The following is a 19,746-nucleotide window of genomic DNA, read 5'->3' on the forward strand; positions in this document are numbered from 1 at the left end:
TTCAGACTTGTTAATCTAACAAACCCCCTTGACCACAAACTAACACCATCATTGCAACTCACCCTAACAAGACACTAACATAACATCATCACAACTTCTAACAGCATTGCAATCATTAACCCTAACCTCAGTAACCCAACACAGCTTGGCCTGACACATGAAACACTGCTATGGCTGCCAGCAGTGCAATAACTAACAACTACTAACAAGTAAATAGTACTAACACCTTGTGTGTGGCACGAAGAAGCCTGCAGAGACTTTACTAACACCTGCCTGGCTGGGCAAGTTTGCCTGGCGATGATAAGCACCATTAGTGAAAGGGAACTTCAGGGTGATAACGTACCAATAACTGTTATGTGTGACAGGGTTGGCAGTCAGCTGTATGTCCTGATACAGGCTATTATAAGGCAGAATGGGCTGACTAAATTATAAGGAAAACAACTCCAGTGTCATTTTAGGGGGATCACTGAGGAAAGTTGTTAGGAAGTAAATCAAATTGTATTGTCCACTTTAGGGTTAGGATTAGGGAGACACACAAGGAAATTGTTTAAAGGCTGAATCAGCGTACTTGTAGCAGGCGAAGCTAACCTTTTACTGTAGTGTAACCTTGCACGAACTAGGTATGTTTCCTAAAGCAAGAACAGAACTATCCTATGCCGTGACAGAATAACCAACTGGCTTTCAAGAAGTGGCCTTGGTGTGGACACGATCCACGGCCCATCAATTGCAGTATTGAAACTTTGGATAGCAGTAAACGGTTATTTATTTCACTCAAGCTCTATTTGTCTTCTTTTACAATAATCGTACTATTGACAGATAGGCTGAGGTAGGCAGATCACACAGTATGACTCCCGTTAGAGTGTACAAGTGGTAGCTGTGGCTACAGACTGTTTTACTAACTGTAGGCAGAATGTTAAATCTGGAAGTTGGCATTTATAAGTGTATAGCAACTTATTCCCAATGCCAGTAATTCCAGCAAAGGCAAGAGGCAGCACTACGCAATTACACCACACAATTAGAACTGATCCAACCACACGAATCATAGTCCCAACAACACAACTGGCCAATTCCCAAAACCAATTAGGCCTTCTCCCCACCAGAATGCATACACATTGGTTGCCAGAATAACGGGGGCTAATTTGGCTGGTCAGCGCCTAGCTAGCGCTTAGCGCTGCCTTTGGTGTGAGTATATAGCGTGTCCTTTCCCTGTGCTTTGTTGTGTAGGTGACCATATCTGTGGACGGCATCCTGACCACCACGGGCTACACCCAGGAGGACTACACCATGTTGGGCTCTGACGACTTCTTCTACGTGGGTGGGAGCCCCAGCACCGCTGACCTCCCTGGTTCTCCAGTCAGCAATAACTTCATGGGCTGTCTTAAAGAGGTGGGATGAAAGCATGATTCATATGCGTGAACCTGCACATAGAAAACACAATTAAAGACCCATACTAGGGCTGGGCGAAATGGTTGAAATTAATAACATTAATAACAATATTTCTCCTATACAACATACAGTCCCAGACTGTACCATTCAAGTGAATAGATATAATAACTATAATAAAGGTGTATAAAATCACATGAATTGTCACACAAAACTGTGAACACATATGAAACAACAGCTTCAATAGCATATGTTGCTCAGAAACAATAAACACAATGATCATTTTATTTCACTGCGATTCCAATGAAAGTCGATACATGATTCAAGTATTGCTGCACAGATTTTGACACTCGGGTTTTGAAAAAAACACCAGTCTGTCTCTCTCTTACTCTGTTCTTTATTTCTCCTTTACTTTTTTCCTTTCTGTCACGCATCACGCAAATATTTTACACACATTATTTTATAAAGCACACACACACACACACACACACACACTCACACACACACACACACACACACACACACACACACACACACACACACACACACACACACACACACACACACAGAAATGCTTCCATTTGGCAGACTCACAGAAACAGTCCCAGACACACACACCCTCCCTAGCATCAGAGAGAATCAGTGATGAGTGTCGTTGAGGGAGTAGATACAGCACTAAGCACTAACATGCTAATTAGCTACGCCACAGAGACGCTCCATCCATCCGCTGTGCTTGAAATGGGCCACAACACTGCAACAACAAAAACTCACATGGCACGCTGATAAAAACACACTCTTACACATGCATGTACACATAAACACAATCCCAGCATGTGCTATATACACAGATGTGTGCATGCGCATACATGAGCAAGAATGCATAAATATACCCATGAAAACACACACAGATACAAATAGCCAAGCACAAATAAACATATTGCATGTATGCCTATACAGCACATTGACACAAAAAACTCTCAAATACTTCCTCACACCCATAATATACATACCCTGTCTGAGTCTCGCTTTCATTCCCACAGACTCACACAGAGGCATAAACAAATAACCAAACAAGCCGACAGATGATGTGCCAAACAGAGAGCTATCTGTATCAGTGGTGAATGCACTCTGTGTTGCTTCATTAAGACTGATGGTGTTTAAATGAGGCTGCCTCTGTCAAAGTGAACCCTCCACTGGCACATTTACATATTTAATACGATGATATGATAATCCATGTGAGCAAATTAAGATGTATGCAGTGAATCACGCGCATGAAAGATCATGGCTGTAACAATTTTGTGCATTTGATGCGGCGCAGGAACACTCCTTCATACACACACACACCCACACACCAACACCATTTTGCACACTTGCAGCACTTGAATATGCAAGAATCACCCTCGTTGCCCTACACACCGAGATAAAAGCACATGATACACAAAAATCTAAAAACAGAGGTGAAAAGCCAGTGCAGAAGAGAAATTCTGCGATGTTGCCAAGTTGCTCACAGGTCATAGAGAGAGGTCTGGATTAATAAAGCTGAGCCTGTGTGTGCTCGTCTCTCTCAACATCAAAATGCTCAGCACAAGCACACTCTTTACACTCGCTGCTCAGTCAGAGAGCGTACTGTGTCAGGAAAAGGAGAGAAAAAGAAAAGCGAAAAAGAGGGAGAGAGTAAACGCGATCATGCAAGTGGCAGGGACAAATGGGAGTTATCAAGAGATGAGGCTGGAGTGGCTTACTGGTCTTAAGGTAGTCGCTTTCATATGAAAATATGCGAACATTTGAATAAAAAAACATGTTTCCTGGGTCGGAAGATTAATGGATGCCTCATCCCTTGTTCATCTCTTCAACATTCTCTTTGTGATTTCTGAAAGGGTTAATCAAAGCATCTTTTCCCTTTTTGCATTCTTTTTTGATTATTGTAATGAGATACTGAGTTAAATAAAGAAAACTTGCAGTTGTCCAATTATGTACCACAGCATGAGTATTTAAAAGGAATCTAAGGAAAGGGCGCATCCGTCAAAAGTGAAGGAAAAGCTTTGTGTTTAATTCAAAGGTGACTTCATGATTCATCCTTTCCCCTTCAATTTCTTCCCCTGAAGGTGGTGTACAAGAACAATGATGTACGGTTGGAGCTGTCTAGACTGGCTAAACAGGGAGACCCAAAGATGAAGGTATGCATTTTAACAGCGTGTTCAACTTGAGCCAGACAACACATTATCCTCTTATACACGCAACACAGTCATCTTTTTGTATCACAACCTCCTGTCAGCCGTACCGTAGGGATTTGAAGAAAATCACCACTCAGTAAATGGGATTATATTTTTGAGAGGTAGCCACAAGCTTTTGTCTTTTACTCAGTTCACAGCCAGGAGGATCTGGCTATATTTCAATCCAAGACTACAAAGGGACCATTTTAGTCTTGATATCCACTGGACATTAGACTAAGCACCACATTTTTCAAATGCTAGATCTTCTAAACATTTCTTTTTCTTCTACCTGCCCCAGGTAAGTGGGGTGGTGTCCTTTAAGTGCGAGAGCGTAGCAACGCTGGACCCCGTGACCTTTGACACCCCAGAATCTTTCGTGGCACTGAGCAAGTGGTCAGCAAAGAAGGCAGGATCCATCTCATTCGACTTCAGGACCACAGAGCCCAACGGGTTGATGCTCTTCAGTCACGGCAAACCCAGACAGCTGCAACGAAAGGACCCCCGCACACCTCCTACTATCAAGGTCAAAAATATACAATGTAGTTTGTTTTGTTTTGGGGGTTTTTTAAAGGAAAAACTTAAAACTAAGAGGAACAAGAGTCAGAGTCTACAGCCTTGCAAGCAGCTCTGTAAGGCTGCTATATGCTAATGGGCCTGCTAATATGCTCACAATGACTATGTTAATATGGTGGTGTTTAGTAGGTATTACGTTTACCATGTTCACCATCTCACTTTAGCTTTGATAATATTGATGATAATATTTGCTAATTAGCACTAAACACAAAGTGACTAAAATGTTGGGGCTAATGATAAAGTAGCTCAGTTTTTTTTATATATATATTTTATTTTATTTTTTAATTATAACTTATAATAGCTATTAAATGAAAACTCTTTTGTGATTTGTTGTTTTATCAAATCAGATTTTGCTTTGTCCACTTACAACCAAAGATGGCTGCCAGACTTTGTGCTTTTAAAGATGGAATCAGTGATTCTGTAGAAAGGTTCTTAAGCACACATTTTTGTCAAATTCAGCAAATATCTCCTCACAGTCTATTCTGTGTGTGTGATGAAAAAAAATCCAGTGTTAATACACAACACTGCTCTGTAAATAGTAAAAAACAAGACTATTCCAGCAAATCAGCATCTGGTTCATGTTTGTGCACAGGACATGAGGAAGTCACCATAGCAGCTGTCTGTGTGAGGACATGACAGTCTCCCATCTCCAGCATCCACATGAACTAGAAAGAGAGATAGGCCAATTCACATAGAAGCGCCTTTGACGTCTTTCATTTATGCATCTCATGGAGCAGATACGCACGCAAGTGACATGTATCTAGGATTATGCTCCAAGTCTATTTCTGTCGTGTTCAGTGAAGCGTAATCTGGGTAGACAGCTGTTTAAATCACACAAATATCCTGCTGTATATACTTTTTGAACTTATTAACTGTATCCACATTGATTGATCAATGTCTGTCTGTGAGCTTATCTGTTTCACTACAGGCAGATTCACTCGCTATGGTGGGCAGGGGAAATAAAATCAATTAATCAGTAAATAGAAACACTGTCAATTTCTTCCCATGGAGTCGGCAAGCAAACTCTTTTGGTTCTGTAAATTTCTGCTATCCATCAGCCGTTGTCCTCTGAGCTCTGTAGACAGAGATGCTGAACGCTGGTTGAGTGAGAAGTGGGGAGGCCGCAGAGAGGCAGAAAGTGTGGATGGACTGTGGTGCTCACATGAAATGAACATTTTTCCACTCTTGACAATGTGTAAGAGGAACACATTGATCTGGATCCTTCCATATTTCTCTTTTGGTTGTTGCCTTGGCAAGGGATTGGCACATTTGTTTGGGTGTTTAGTTTAAATATCAATGATCTTTCTCCAGAATCACTGATTCTACCTTTAATTATCATTTTAATCAGCTAGTACCTCTTCATTTATTACCACTGGATTTGCAATTGTTGCTGAGAATTTGGGATTGACCACCAGAATCATGACTCTAAGCTGTGTAGAAATCTTTATTTTCCACAAATACAAATGGCCATTATATTGTAATCTGGTAAAATTACAATTTTATACTATTTTTTCTCCACTAAAACTGAATGACTTTACACAAGAAACCTGATAAAAAATTGATTCACTGAAGCCCAATCACCTTTTTGTAACTTGCAGCTATAATTAGTATTTTAATTGCCAGCCATCAACATCCCTGCTTTATACAGAATACTGATGCTGTGTCTGTTTGACTTACAGGTGGATTTCTTTGCTATCGAGATGCTGGATGGACATCTGTACTTATTGCTGGACATGGGATCAGGAACCACCAAAACCAAGGCCATCGACAGGAAGGTCAATGATGGAGAATGGTATCATGTGGACTTCCAGAGGGACGGGCGCTCAGGTACGCTCACTGCTCTCTCAACTCTTTTGCTAACCCTAACCAGAGATGTGAATGAGATGGAGCATATTAAGTTGGCTAAATTCTACTTAAACATCTTATAGTATGTACCGGTCAAGCAAAGCCAATTGGCTGCCATCTGCCTGCTGTCTGTATTGAATTCAAACTGTGGTTTTTAAATCTGGGTTAGGGTTAGGGTTAGTGTAAGTGTTCTGCAAAGACCATTTTTAACACAATGAAAATACAGTAGTAGCATTTTTTATTTATTTTAATGGGCTGGTGTAATCACCTCAACAATTATGCCTATAATCAAAGCAAGAAGATGTGTGTGAAGCATTCATCTTTTTACAATTTGTTGCTTCTTTTCACTTCTCTTCCCTGGATGACAGCCAGGATAGGGAGCCTCCCGTGTCTCTGGTAGTCCACTGAAAGCTCATTGGTTTTGCTGATGTTGAGCTTTAGATTATTATTGTTGCACCATGTGACGAAGCTCTCTATCAGTCCTCTGTACTCCTCTGTAAAAAATAGTCTCTTAAGTGAAGACAGCAGGTTTCTCATTGGAAATTATTCACTGGAATCATGCATGTCAATATAGTGATAACTTGGACATGGATGTAAACTTGACTGGGTTGCAGAGGCATACAGTGGCAAGGCTGTAGACTATTCCTCATTCTCATCTGGTAGTTTCAATAATGCTTTTCAAAATTATGACCACATTTATCATAAATCCCATGCTTCCTATGATAAATACTGTTTGTAAAATATAATTACAGATAAATAGAGATATGTGATGTGCTGGTTTGGTGCTGGTGCTGCTGGTGCTGTTGAGAGGCTGCCAGTCTTCTCAGTGGGGGTCTTGTTTTTTCAATATAAGTGTACTGATGTCTAAAAATGAATGTATTAATGATTTATTGACCATAAAATGTTGGACATTGCACTTTTAAAGCTGTATGCCTGAACTGATGACTAAGGACTGTGTAGTTTTGGATTTGCATAACTTCTGATTACAGCAGTGATGGGTGGTGGTGGTGATGATGATGAGGAGGAGTACAAAGAGAGGGGGAAAGATGACGACGATTTCAATGATTATAAAGATGATGATGATGATGGCAGTCACAATGGTGGTGGTGATGACGGCAGTGATAATGACAGTGATGATTGTGATGAGGATGTTCACACTGAAGGTCATAATGATTGCTGATGTTATTTTGATGTCTCATGGTGTATTCAGGAACCATCTCAGTGAACAGTGTGCGAACTGCGTACACGGCTCCAGGAGACAGTGAGATCCTGGACCTGGATGACACGCTTTATCTCGGAGGACTACCTGAGGACCGTGCTGGACTCATCTTTCCTACAGAGGTGTGTTTTGATGTTGTTTGTCTGTCCAAATCTACAGTGCGACATACAAAGCTGGATTAGTTGATTAATCAGTCAATCTGCCACTGTTTTGGTAATCAGATGATTACTTCAGTAATTTTCCAAGTAAAAATGACAAACATGTAATGGTCCCAGCCTCTCAAATTGCCGAATTTGCAGCTTTTGCTTATCTTACATGATGGTAAATTGAGTGTCTTTGGGTTTTGGCTGATTGTTCAGGGGGGGAAAACATTTGTTGATGTCACATTGAGGTCTACAAAATTCTGATTTGTATTTTTCACTGTTTAGTTTATTTGTACAGAGGTTACAATAAAATATAACACAGTAAAAAAAAAAGTTATATTAATTGTGCAGGTGAGGAAAGAAGCCCAGAGGGCATATACAAAGTCTTCCCCTTTATTTCAACAAGTCATTAAAAAAATACTGAGTCATAAAAACAATACAACATCAAATAAAATAAAAAAAACATGTATAGCAGAAAAGGGGGAAAAAAGAAAAAAAAATCATGACAGATATTTGAACACTTAAAATTTACAAGAGATGTAATTCATTACAGATTAAACTAGAGCGTTTCCCACCATGTTATGCTCTGTTGTCATTTAGATGTCCAATTTGTCTTTATTGCTTTTCTTACATTTGTTTATATCTTTTGTTTCTGTTTCAGTGGGATTTTACAAGCCAATCAGTCATTTTTATTATAATTTGTAACAGGAGCAAAGAGAAACGTTGAAGAGTGATATTTTGATATTTTTGTTAAGTTTTGTTATTAAAAATAGCTACATTGTAATATAAAATTGACAGGATTAGGATTATATATATATATGTAAATATTAATTTAAGACATAAAATATACATGTAAAACACAACATACACAGTATAGCTAAGGAGTACATTTTTGCTGTTGCATATTTTCATTCAAGGCTGCAGTCTAGACTGAAATTTGGACTGAAACACACTATTCAGTGGTTTTAATTTTAATTTTCAGAACCTCCAGCAAATTTTTACTTAATATAATGAGCAATAGAATTGGAACGCTTGACTTGTACAATGTGTGTATGGAATAAATAAATAAAAACCAACAGCAGTGTGAAATTATGACAAAAATATCTTACAAAAAGCTGGCAGTTGTCGTTGTTAATTGTGCCAAACACAATTTAATTTTGAATTTAATGTACCACCAAGGAGCTGCATAATGATGTTACATCGCTGGTTTAATAGTTACTGTGCACACAATGAAACTACTCAACACTCGTGACCTTTTCCTCAGGTGTGGACAGCTCTGTTGAACTACGGTTACGTGGGCTGCATCAGAGACCTGTTTGTGGACGGGCAGAGTAAAGACATCCGGCGGCTTGCGGAGGCTCAGAGGGCGGTGGGCGTCAAGCCTTCGTGCTCCAGAGAGCCACCCAAACAATGCCTCTCCAACCCCTGCCAGCACAATGGCAACTGCAGGGAGGGATGGAATCGCTACGTCTGCGACTGCTCTGGGACGGGTTACCTGGGGCGCTCTTGTGAAAGAGGTGAGAATCACAGTGTGAGAAATGGAAGTGAAAAACAATGGCATGAACTACTGGCAGCTTGAACAGTAATTTGCATAAATGCTAAAGTTACGTTTTTTGTGATAGAAATGAGTAAGCTGGCTAATTACAGTTACTTAACAGCAACATTTGGTGAGAAATTCACAATGTGTCATGATGCAAAATACAGTCATAATAGCAGCTTTATTACTTGCTTTTTGGTTTGAGCATATAGTGTAATGCTGAAGGGATGAGAGAGAGAAGACAAATGGTGTGGGGTTGGAAAGTCTGAAGTTTTAAAGTCAGAAATAACTCCATCAACCGCAGAAAATACATTATGATCATCAGTTATATTGAGCAATAAAAATTTTATTCATTATACCTTTAAGTTATGCTCGTTTTGCTTTAAAAGGCTTATCGTAATACAGATTACATCAACTGGATTGCACTTACTCTGATTTGTGCTAAAAAGGTACCCTCATAAAGATTTATTGCAGATAAAGATGTGGCTAAACCATTATTCACATAAAAAGGCTTGCAAATTGATTTTCAGTAGGCTTCCTTGCCACTATGTCCATGGTCCATGGAGAATAGGAAGGTGAGAGTGAAAAGAGGATGGCAGGTAGAAAGTAGGTAGGGATAGTTGGAGATAGAAATTGAGGGCAAGCTTTCCAAGAAAAATAATAATAGAGCAGGTTTTCTTTCTTCGGCTACATCTTGTTTCTATTCAGAAACACAAATTTTCTATCTAAAATCGAGAGTAAGATGGAGGCAGGGAATGGACAGGAGCAACAGAGGTGAAAGAAAGGAGGTGGGAGGAAGCAGAGCTGCAGACAGGAGTATTGGACTGCTATAGATGTAGAGACTGGGAATCGATGGGAGAGGAAATGTGTAGAAAGCGGGGAGCGGTAGCTGTGACAGAGGAGGGTGGAACCACCGGGCTGGAACCGCCATATGACAGCAGGTGAGGAGATGAGGAGGAATGGGAGACAGGAGTAGAAAATCTGACAGAGAGAGAGAGTTATGAGAAAAGGTATGGAAGTTAGAGCGAGAGAGAGAAATGGAAAGTAGGAAAGATTGGCAGAGGGACTGATACAGGCCTGTTGAAAGAAGCAAGATGGAGTCAGACAAGGAGAAAAGAAGAAATGTTGTTTGTGCCACAGCTGCTGACGCGTCTCAATTGATGATTGTACTATCATCTAACAGGAGATATATGCACACACACGCACACACACACACACACACACACACACACAGAAGTTCTGAAAGGTGTTGATAGGAAAATGTTTTATTTCGGAGGACAAACATCCGCAGTGTATGTTTATCATAGCAACGCACCGTCTCTCTTTTTCTCTTAACTCGTCTCCCTCTCTATATCTTTCTTCATCCCTCTCTGTGTGCATTGAGGGGTCACTAACTGGTGGTTCAGTGGATTAAAGGAAGCACAGATGGACAAGCAGATGGAGAGAGTGATTGGCCATGTTTACGCCTTCTACCTGCGGTTTCTCCCTCCCTTTTTTTTTCTCCTCCCTCATTCTCTCACTCTCCTTTGTTCCTCCCTCTCTCTTCTTTAATGAACAAAGTGGTCGCCACACTCAAGCTCCGAGATGGATTTCTGTTTAGTAAACAGCAGTCACAGAAATGTTTCTACAGTCACATTTGAACGTCTCTTAACACATTTCCAGTTATTTCCTCCTGCTCACTTGCTGTTCATACTGGTGGATTATAGTTTTTCATACTGCCCTGATTTTTCGGCCAGGAAATTGAAAAAAAGAAGATGAATGTTATGAATGACAAAAAAGTAAATGACTCTTAATGTTTAAATACAAAACAAATACTACTGTCAACCGATTTTTTGTTCATACTTCTTTCAAACACACATTGAAATGTCTTCCATTTCTTAATACTTATGAAAAAGCCTAACTGTCTTAGTCCACATACTTTTGCCCTTAACACATCCTTTTTTTAAACTTTTTTTAAGTTCATATCCCTTTTTTTTCAGGAATGACAAGAATAAACATACTCATGGGTAGCCAAAATAAATGAAAAATTATGAGATAATTACTCAAAATTATGAGAATCTAAATTGAAATTATGAGATACTTACTGCTTACTACTACCACCAATACAATATTATGAGGTAGTGAATCAAAATTATGAAATAGGACAAAATTATAAGTGCATAAGTCAAAACTATGACATAATAAGTCAAAATATAGATTTACTAAGTCAAATTATTACCTTTTTAAAAGACAGCTAATACTTACAGTACAGACAGGGTATGAAATGTGTCCAAACACCAGCGCCTTTTGTTTTTTGTGTATTGGTGAGTGTTGATGCATCAAGATTGCACAGTCAACATGCGTCAATCCTTTAGAAAAGCATACATTTTTATCATGTTTACTCAGGATTGGTAAATCCCAGCTATCACACCTTAAAGGATAAGTCTGTTGATTTTTAGTTTTCTTGTCAAGAAGAAAACCTAATCCTATTAACAAGAATCATCTGTGAAGCCAAAGCCTTATTTACTTTTTAGCTTGTTCTTTCCTCCATTTTTGTCCAAAAACTTTTAAAACACACATCAAGTAGCCACATTGCTGCACTGGGTGACATATTCCTTTATTACCATGAACATGGGCAATACCAAATACTCCATCCTACTGCTATAAAATGGGTACCAAAACACTTCTATTTGAGTTATAGGTTAGCAAAAAACAACAATGGCCAGCTCTTCTAGGAAATTACTGAGGTCTTTTTAAAGATGAAGCTATCTATTTGTGACCCATTTTTAAAGATTGATGTCTTCAATAGGAACCAATTTACTGGGGGCCGAGTGCCACAGACAGTAGTTGTTTTCGGTCTTTTAATGGGATCATCGGCAATAACAAAGATATATAAAATATAAACAGCTTTATCTGTTATCTTCTTTTTCTGTTTGTACTGTCTGGTGTTTGCTACAGGCATCAAGTGATGCAACGGTATGCGACACGGCCAGTGTGTTTTGCACTTAAGTCCCTTTTTTTTTTCTCAACAGAAATGGGCTTCCATACTTTCCTTCTCTCTAACCTTCCTTCCTCTATTTGCCTGGTAGTGAGTCAGGTGCTGTGGTGTAGAAAATTTAGTCAGCTGTCTCCCTTATCAGGAACGTGTGTGTGTGTGTGTGTGCGCGCACGCTTGGGCGGGTGTATGTGTGGCTGTTAGTTATGTTATCTGTGATATAACAGGCCAACCACCTTCTTTTTTTCCTCAAGTTAATGAGGGTTCATTTGCATTTTAGCCAAGAGCTTTTCTCCCTTTTCCCCCTCCTTTCTCTCTGTCTTGCTCTGTCCCTATTTTCTCTCCTCTTGCTCTCACTTTACTAAACCCTCCTCTGTTCACACTTAAATTCACTCACTTATTCTGACATGCACGCACACATACACACACTATCTCTCTCTCTCTCTTTCCCTCCTTCTCAGCTCATCAGTATTCATGAGGCCTCCTTCTCTTCCTGTTCTCTTGTTTTTTGCCTTGGCTCCAACAGTCTCCCACGGAAACAGGGAGAGCGAAAGGGAGAGAAAGCAAAGTAGGAGTGGAATGGAGTGATACAAGAAGAAAGAAAGGAGGAGGAGAGGGAGAGATAAAGACAACGACATGGAGAGTGTGTTTAGCTGTGTATGTAATTGGCCAATAAAAAACAGGGTCCTCAGAGGTAAACAGTTTAGCGGTCGGGGACTGGCCCCAGCAGGTAGTGGGGAGAGAAGATTATGAATATGTAAATGAGTATGCAAAAGACATTAAAGCGGGATCACCTGAGCTTGTTACATTATGACTCCAGGGTCTGGGATGTCAGCAACGGTGGCTAACACACTCACTGCCATGCATTCTGATTTAACCGGATAATAGGGCCAGCAAGGCAACTGCGGCTATTTTTACATCCTCTTTTGTAAGTGAGTGATGATGAATTAAGGGTGCGGAGTGATGGGGTAATTTTGTAGGAGCAGGTTCTGAGTTTCAACATGACGTGGCGGGGAACAAGGGAGTGTAGCCATGTCGCAACATACTTTGTCATGTTTAAATCTGATTCACTCAATGTCAAACTGCCTTTGTCTCCTCCCACCTCATGTATTTTCCCCTTGTCAATCATCTTTTTTATCTCTTTTTCTTTGTGTTTTTTTGTGTTTCTACCCACTTCCCTCTCCTCTCTCATCGTCTCCTTGTCTGTCTCTCTCTCCCTCTATCCCTCTCTCTCTCTCTGTGTGTGTGCATCTTGTACAGATGCAACTATCCTGTCGTACGACGGCAGTAAGTTTATGAAGGTGCAGTTGCCTGTGGCGATGCACACCGAGGCGGAGGACGTCTCGCTACGGTTTCGCTCCCAGCGGGCCTATGGCGTTCTCATGGCAACCACATCCCGTAACTCCGCAGACACCCTTCGTCTGGAGCTGGATGGGGGCCGTGTCCGACTCACTGTCAACCTAGGTACACACATGAACACACACACAAATGCTCACATGTAGATTCTCAAACATTATTCTAATTACCTATCAGGGGAATGCATCTAATACTGGCCTCTTGGCATTGGAATGTCATTAAATGTTGATTAATAATATATTATCCTAGGAAAATAAACTTATATAGATGCAGTAATGAGAATAGATAGCTCAGCTAATTCTGCTGCACTGTTACTTGATATATTCACATGGGTTTAACAGGCTTTGAAAGAAACTTGATAGCATTTGGATTCACTTCATGGTGTATATATATAGCTTAATGTCAAATAAACACATAAATGAAGGTTAGTGGGATTGTTTTCATGTTGAACAGAGGGTCAAGCGTCAAGCTGCATTCTCTGCTCACTCCCAGCGGACCTGTGCATCCCTAACATCTTCAACAATCAAACACAAAGACACACAAATCATACACTGCACACATCACTACTGGAAAAACACATGTATCTAATTTTTTTTGTACATTTTTCTCTCACAGTTTCAACTGCTAAACACATTTTCAGCCTTTCAGCGCTTTCACAGTCACATAATTTCACATAAATTAAAAACACAATCACATGATAACACACACAGACTCACAAAGGGGTGCATGTGTTGGTCTCTGGTTGTCTGCAGCCACGTCTTTTCTGTGGTTGACGCCACACGACACACCAAGGCATCATGGGTAAAAAAATGATAATAATAATAATAATAATAATATCGATGGGGTTGAATCTTCCAGCCATTTGCGGAGATTTGTGCTCTGGATGGGCGACATAAATTGTGGGATGTGTTCGATGTCATCAGACTAAGTGACACACATAACCCATCTCAGTCTCCCGATGCTTTTGATTGGTGACTGAATCTGTCGCCCAGGCCAGAGCAGCCAATGAGCACACAGCTCATGCTGGGATACACCACTCTCCTTCGCTGTTACAAATAACAATTCACCAATTTTGATCCAGGTTTATTCTTGATTGGCTAAAAACCAAAGTGCCACATTTTGATTTTAGTCACACACTGTTGTAAGAACATGCACAGTGGAGCTTGAGGTCCTGCGACAAAGGAGAGTGTATTTTCTCAGCAGTGTGTGTGTTTGCGTGCAGGGTGTGTCGATGTGTGCGTCCCCAGGGCGTGGAGAGTATGTGTATGTGTGCAGCATTAACCCTCTGCTCTGCTCTCCCTCCAGACTGTATCAGGATAAACTGTACATCCAGTAAGTGATCCTCCATCTCACCTAACCCCTCCCCCTTCCTCTTCCTCCTCAGTGTGATTGTGTGTGTGTGTGTGTGTGTGTGTGTGTGTGTGTGTGTGTGTGTGTGTGTGTGTGTATGTGTGTGTGTGCGTGTATGTGTATTTTTGTTCACGTCTGACCATTTTTCACTCTCTCTGTCATGTCAGTCCATCTAATCTTAATCTCTTAGTCAACATATCTTTGTGCCATGTGTCTGGGTGCACATATGCGTGTTTGTGTCTGCATGTTCAGCTACACCACAGGAGTGGTGCGATTTTTTGCTGAGGGCCAGGGTTTTCCAGGTCGGCCATTTTAGCAAAGAGGGATAGACGGAAGAGAGGACGGTGGGGGTTGGAGGAGGAAGGAAGAAAAAAAAAAAGATAGAAAAGAAGGACAAAGGTATGAGGTGTTCAGGTAAAATTAGGTGTGCTGAAAAGTGGGAACTAAAGAGACAGAATGGTAGCTGGTGGATAAATGCAACTTAGAGCTGTAGGCTAATTACTTTTCCTTCATGCCAGAGACAAAAGACGTGTTATCACTCTGTTTCTCTCTGTCGCACCTTCATCCCAGCGTCTGTCTGGTGGCTTTCTTTGTTTGCATGTTGTTTCTCTCTAAATTGTACATGAGGGATTCTTGGGTAGTGTTTCATTCAGTGTGTTTAGTGTGTGCTTGTGTGTATAAGAGAGTGCATTCTGTGCATTCTGTATTCTTCTCGTGGCCATCTGTGAGCGTGTGTGTTTTCTGGATGTGTTTTCCTGTGTGGGAATGAGTGTGTTTGTGTGTGTGTTTCTGTTCATGCTGCTGTGAGTGGATCTGAATCCCTGATGAAGTTTAATTCCCTCACGTGGAGTTTCTCTCTGTCACGACCACAGAGAAAGCAAGAGAAGGAGACAAATGCTCTGTGATGGCAAAGAGGTGGTGAAATGGACGACTGCAGTTGCCATAGAAACCCTACTAGCCACACAGCACTGTTGCTATCCCGCATGTCTGTTGGCCAATTTTAGATCGGTTGTCTCAATGAACATTTCAGTAGGCAGCCACTTTTCTGGCACACCGTGTGCATACAATAAATTATACATCTGATATTCAAGGGGGAAGAAAAAATGTATTTAACAGCAAGGCGCCACTGAAATAGTCCACTCAGCAGTCAAATAAAAGCCTCGGCATGGGAGAGATTTGAGGCTTATCCGGCAGAAAAGCCGTTTGTTATTTGGAGCTAATGAAATACGAAAGGCTTTTTATCATTTTGTTTTCATTATCCTGCTCTTATAATCTCCACTAGCTTCTGTCATTTGATTTGAATTTTATTTCTGTTGCAACAAACAATCCCTCGTGTCTGTTTGAATTGTCTCGCCAACTTGTCTTTTGCTTTAACAGTACAGATTGTCGACTGTCTGCTGACCACAGTGATCGCTAGTAGCTCAAAATAACTCTTAACTCGCCATGATGTGGAGTGTGCTGACCCAAAATAGGTGCTCGGTTTGTGTGTGCATGTGTCTGTGCGCCATTTCCAGCTCCCAGGTTGACACAGATCACTGCCTCACTCTCACATCAGTCTGCTCGTTCTTTGAGTATTCGGTTACATATGCACAAACTCACACACATGCTCACACATACATACACATATTCTCTCCTTCACTCAGTGCTAGGCAGTGATCCATGGTAACAGGATGAGATGCTCATGCCCAGAGCACAGCTGAGTCTCCTCAGGGGAACCCTGTGTCCTCTCTGAATGTACAACACACACTCTTCTAGCTGTGCAAACACACACACATGCATTTCACACCACCATATCCATTTTGATTTCCTCCTCATATGTTTAATTATATCAGTCTGCCTGTTTGCCTCACTGTGTCTACCTGTGTGTGTGTGTGTGTGTGTGTGTGTGTGTGTGTGTGTGTGTGTGTGTGTGTGTGTGTGTCTCTGCCTGCGTGCCTCCATGAGTGATGTAGGCATGCTTGACATTTTCTGCAGCGGAATCCGTTCGGGTCAGTTTACTTCTCACCTCCCCCGTCATTACCTCCTATAGGTCACTGTAAGCAGACTCACTCACAATCCTCAAGCCAACAGGGCTCGGAGGAGGAGGGGGAGAGCTTGTGTATGTGTATTGGGAGGTGGTGGGTGTTTTGTTCAAGGTTGGTGGGGTGCTTGTTGTGAGTAGGAGGGGACAGTGAGGTTTTTTGGAACAGCCAGTCTGTCAAATGTGTGCAGTCAACTATGTGAAGATATGAGCTGGTAGATGGGCAGAGAGAGAGACATCATGAGAGGACAGCTCAGCTTCTCTCATTCTGCTGCACATCAGCACCTTGGAGAGCTCTCTATTGTACCTCTGTGTGTACCTCTAGTGCCACCATGAGGCCCACTGAAGTATTGCACTCTTTTTGCAAAATAAAAAGGGGATCCTGCATGCAGGCGGTGAGACTAATATATGTTATATGTGCGGGGGTGTGAGAGTTGTGGAGCAGTTTGGGAGTCAGGGGGGTGTAAATGTGCTGTCTGTGCATGTGAGAGTATTAGGTGGTCATCATGGCGGTGTGATCTGTACACAGATGGATTGTCTCACCGTGGGTTTGTTGTGACTCACAGTCTCCATCTTAGGCGTCCATGGCATCCATTTATGTTAATCTTTCTGTCTGTGTCACATCGTCTGTCTTGCTGGCATATCTGTAAAGAGATCTGTCTGCCTGTCTATCTGAAGAGAGAGAGAGTGTTGACACGGAGGTGTTTGTCCCCCCAGGATATGTATGGTCCCTCCTTCCTTCCGCTTTTTCCCAGCCATTTCCTCGCTTTTGTCCTTAAATTTTAATTCAACCTGCCTGGCTTTCTGCTTCTTCTTCTTCTTCTTCTGCACTTCTTTTTTTTCTGTCTCTGTCTCTCTGCATCTCTGTCTCCCTTTCCTCTCTCTGTCTGTTTCTCTCCACATCTCTGTGCATATGTTAATGGTGCTCTGGGCTATGTGTAGGTAAAGGCCCAGAGACCATCTTTGCGGGGTCGGGCCTCAATGATAATGAGTGGCACACAGTGAGAGTAGTCCGGCGTGGCAAGAGCCTCAAGCTCACCGTGGACGACATGCAGCCAGTTGAAGGTAACCACATCAACCTAACTTAAACCTCATGTAGCTTTTCACTACAGTTTTTCACACTACACCCAGGTTTTGAGTCTTACGTGTAGATAAATTCTGTTGAATTCTGTTTAAAAATGTTTTATTTGGTAAATTACTTGTTGATTCTTTTTGTCGATATATTGCTCTATGACCAACATTTATTTTTTTTATTTTTAGAGAACATCTGTACCCGTTTAAGTGAAAATAATGTTTGTCTTGTCTGTTGCTAATAGATATATTAATGTATTGAAATAAGCATTAGTATTAGCATTTTTTTTTGTATTGAACACTTCCACTTGAAACCCAACTTTCTGTAGCCCTCATCTTTGAAGTTTACCCCCACCACCAGGTCAAATGGCGGGCGATCACACCCAGCTAGAGTTCCACAATGTGGAGACTGGTATTGTGACGGAGAAGCGCTACATACCCGCCGTGCCCTCCAATTTCATCGGCCACCTTCAGGGCCTGGCGCTGAACGGCATGCCTTACATCGACCTGTGTAAGAACGGCGACATCGACTACTGCGAGCTCAACGCTGTTATCGGCTATAAGACCATTGTGGCTGACCCCGTCACCTTCCGCTCGCGCTCCAGTTTTGTCACACTGCCCACACTACAGGCCTACTACTCCATGCATCTCTTCATGCAGTTCAAGACAACCTCCCCCGACGGCCTTATTCTCTACAACAGGGGAGACGGCAATGACTTCATAGTGGTAGAGCTGGTTAAAGGGTGAGCTTTACAATGCACAGTGCGTAGTGTTTAGACAATAAGTATAAATGCATATAATGTAAAATGATGCAAAAATGCATTAAAAAACAAATAAAAGGTAAATTAATGAATAGCCGTCCTGCAGAAATATGGCCAATGTTGCCATTTTTACTACAACTTACAGTTAACATTGTCCTTAATGAACAAAAAACGTTAAAGTTCTTGACTGTCGAGCTGAAATATCAAATACGTAAAATGCACAGGTCAAGCAGCTTTTTCTCTCCATTCTTGTAATTATATTTTGCAAGACTGATTAAAATTTGGGAGACAGATTCTAATACCCTGAAGTGTATGACCCTATGTTGTTCTTCATCATGAATATGATTAATTTTCCTTTTCTCTGCTGACTTGTTTAATCCTCTCATCTGTTCTTTTCTTGTTCCCTCTCTAGTTACCTTCACTACATCTCTGACCTGGGCAATGGAGCGCACCTGATCAAGGGCAACTCTAACAGTCCTCTAAATGACAACCACTGGCACAATGTGCACATTTCCAGAGATACGAACAATCTTCACACGGTCAAGATTGACACCAAAGTCACCACGCAGACCACCACGGGCGCCAAGAATCTCGACCTAAAGGGTATGCACATACACAAGTTACAAGCAGTAGCTCATTAAGGGGGAAGGGATGCGCATATTTGTACTTACAGTAAGAAGCTGATGTTGACAGAATATGAACATGTACTCATGAGTATTAAAACAATTTCTCAGTTAATGAATCAGTCTGTCAGATAATTGATGTACAATAACTGTCATAATCAGTTTATTGTTTAGTCAGAAATGTCATTGCCATTTCAAAAATGCCATTTTATATCACTGTAAACTGAATACCAAAAGAAAGAATAACGGATTGATCAATCAATAAAGAAAATCAATAGTCTCAGCCCTTTACTGATACAGTCTGACAGAGCATTAGTGATTAGTTCATGAAGCTGCCATTCATTGTGTTGCTCCTCGACAGGTGACCTGTATATCGGGGGCGTCTCCAAAGAAATGTACCGGGACCTACCTAAGCTGGTCCATTCCCGCGAAGGATTTCAAGGTTGCCTAGCAACAGTTGATCTAAATGGCCGGCTCCCTGACCTTTTGGCTGATGCCTTGGCAACTATGGGACAAGTAGAGAGAGGCTGTGAAGGTGAGGTGAAAACACACGGAAAACACACCTGCAGATGTGAACCAGTCCCGTGTCCCTATTGCTTTTTTCTTTCAGTTTCCATTTAAGTCATGCTCTCTGTTATTAAGGATAACCCACTAACCCAGCTTTTGGTCTCTTAGATG

At 41.3% G+C, this 19,746-nt stretch overlaps 1 protein-coding gene across 3 annotated transcripts in view; it reads left to right on the top strand.

Annotated features, from left to right (window-relative positions):
- Positions 1-19,746, top strand: part of nrxn1a (neurexin 1a) — a 59,676-nt gene that overhangs the window by 22,328 nt on the left and 17,602 nt on the right. For 2 of the 3 annotated variants that reach the window (XM_062442684.1, XM_062442683.1), the window contains 12 exons: positions 1,225-1,386; positions 3,489-3,560; positions 3,895-4,119; positions 5,849-5,996; positions 7,225-7,355; positions 8,641-8,893; positions 13,148-13,351; positions 14,549-14,575; positions 17,556-17,678; positions 18,046-18,427; positions 18,858-19,048; positions 19,430-19,603. In XM_062442684.1, coding sequence (XP_062298668.1) covers positions 1,225-1,386; positions 3,489-3,560; positions 3,895-4,119; positions 5,849-5,996; positions 7,225-7,355; positions 8,641-8,893; positions 13,148-13,351; positions 14,549-14,575; positions 17,556-17,678; positions 18,046-18,427; positions 18,858-19,048; positions 19,430-19,603 — 2,092 coding nt within the window. Of the gene's footprint in view, positions 1-1,224; positions 1,387-3,488; positions 3,561-3,894; positions 4,120-5,848; positions 5,997-7,224; positions 7,356-8,640; positions 8,894-13,147; positions 13,378-14,490; positions 14,501-14,548; positions 14,576-17,555; positions 17,679-18,045; positions 18,428-18,857; positions 19,049-19,429; positions 19,604-19,746 lie in introns of all 3 variants that reach the window. The other variant, XM_062442682.1, reaches the window with a different exon arrangement.

This window comes from Scomber scombrus, chromosome 21, assembly GCF_963691925.1.
Source record: "Scomber scombrus chromosome 21, fScoSco1.1, whole genome shotgun sequence".
NCBI lineage: Eukaryota > Metazoa > Chordata > Actinopteri > Scombriformes > Scombridae > Scomber > Scomber scombrus.